The sequence below is a fragment of the Ursus americanus genome, chromosome 16 (genome assembly GCF_024610735.1).
Source record: "Ursus americanus isolate L20-20 chromosome 16, mUrsAme1.1.p, whole genome shotgun sequence".
Taxonomy (NCBI): Eukaryota; Metazoa; Chordata; class Mammalia; order Carnivora; family Ursidae; genus Ursus; species Ursus americanus.
In genome coordinates this window covers 44,705,096-44,706,822 of record NC_142142.1, presented here as the reverse complement: position 1 = coordinate 44,706,822, position 1,727 = coordinate 44,705,096, and the positions used below count along the sequence as shown (strand labels likewise).

Sequence of the window (1,727 nt, the reverse complement as noted above, 5' to 3'; positions counted from 1 at the left end):
AGCCTACCAAGGAAAGGATGGAAGGCCTGGAACCTCATCCTACTCATCTCTTGGGTAAATAGTATTGAGTCTAGTAAACAGTGGACACTCAACAGATGTTAAATTGCATGCAATGAACCAATTTAAGTAGTACAAAATGGTATAATCCTCAAGAAGAGTATAAGCAAGAGACTTCCAATTTTGTAATGTGGAGAGAAAACCCTACTTGAGAAAAAAGATGGGAAGTTCTGCACCTGTAAATAAAAAGATACTTGAGTGTGATGCTTACCAGTAATTAAGTGATACAAACAGAAGCATCAGAAGAGTACTCTTCTCAGGGTTTTACCCAGGGCAAGTTTCACATCCTTATTCCTCAAACTGTAGATCAAAGGGTTAAGCATGGGAACCACGTTGGTATAAAAGACTGAGGCAAATTTACTCTGGTCCATTGATCCAGGAAAAGAGGTTGTTAAATAGGTGAATGCCCCTGACCCAAAAAACAAAGCAACAGCAATTATGTGGGAGCCACAGGTGCTAAAGGCTTTGGACCTGCCCTCAGCAGAAGGAATATGGAGGATATTAGAGAGAATCAAGGCATAAGAGATGAAGATGCTGATACTTGATATTGAAATGACAATTCCCACAACAATAAAAAACACCAGCTGATTGACATGGGTGCTGGTGCAGGAGAGCTGCAAGAGAGGGAGAACTTCACACAGATAATGGTGGATGATGTTGGAATTACAGAAGATCAGTCTCAGCATGCTTCCAGTGTGGGCTATAGCTCCAGCAAACCCTATCACATATGAACCAAACATCAACAGGGAACAGAACTGAGTGGACATGGTGACCGCGTACATCAGAGGTTTGCAGATAGCCACATAGCGATCATAAGCCATTGATACCAACACATAGCATTCAGAATTGACAAAGAAACAAAAGAAAAATAGTTGAGTCATGCACCCCACATAAGAGATGATATTTTCTGACACAAAATCATTCAGCATTTTGGGGGTAAATACACAGGCATAACAGAGATCTATAAAAGACAAGTTGAAGAGGAAGAAGTACATTGGAGTGTGAAGGCTAGAATTCAGCCCAATTAAGGTGATCAGGCCCAAGTTGCCCACCACAGTAAGCACATAGATCCCTAAGAACAGGAGGAAGAGGGGTAGCTGAAGCTGTGGTTGTTCGGATAATGCCATTAGGATAAACTCAGTCACTGAGGAGCTGTTTCTCAGAGTCATTCTCTTCCAGGGCGCTGTCTGTGGAAACAAGTGATAAAATATATAGATTGATGATAGGCACAAGCATGACTGATGGAAGAAGGCTCTAGCAGATGAGCCCGTGCACGAATGTCCTACCTTTTTACTCTCTTTTCTCATCTATGCCCCCTCCCCCAGTCAAGGTGTTGACAATGTGCCTGTGACTATATCTCAGCAACCCTGGGCGAGAGTATGTTCTTGGGCACAAGAATTCTGTCCCTTCTTGAGAGGTGAGGAGGTGATATACCTGCACTGATTGTCCAAGGACTATCAGAGGGACATCCCAAGAGCCAGGAGTACAACCTGAGCCCACAGCCTCAGGCTCTGAGAGACAGGAGCTCTCATGTCCCCCCATTGTTTCCACCCATTCTCTGCCTCCCTCTCCCACTCTGGAGAGAAAGCCACGAGTGTCCCCAACTGTATACACCCTACCTTCTTCCTCTAAGTCCCTCACTCCATCTCACATTAAAGTCAGTGTTGAGA

The 1,727-nt window shown here is 44.0% G+C and overlaps 1 protein-coding gene across 1 annotated transcript; it reads right to left on the bottom strand.

The window, feature by feature from the left end:
• Positions 1 to 296: 296 nt before the first annotated feature.
• OR8B4 (olfactory receptor family 8 subfamily B member 4) lies at positions 297 to 1,226 on the bottom strand. Its single transcript, XM_045797580.2, has one exon. It carries the CDS (start codon positions 1,224 to 1,226, stop codon positions 297 to 299), a length of 930 nt encoding a protein of 309 aa, XP_045653536.2.
• Positions 1,227 to 1,727: the final 501 nt, after the last annotated feature.

Excerpts from the sequence above, each read along its gene's own strand:
- OR8B4 (XM_045797580.2), bottom strand. The coding sequence starts at position 1,226 with ATGACTCTGAGAAACAGCTCCTCAGTGACTGAGTTTATCCTAATGGCA.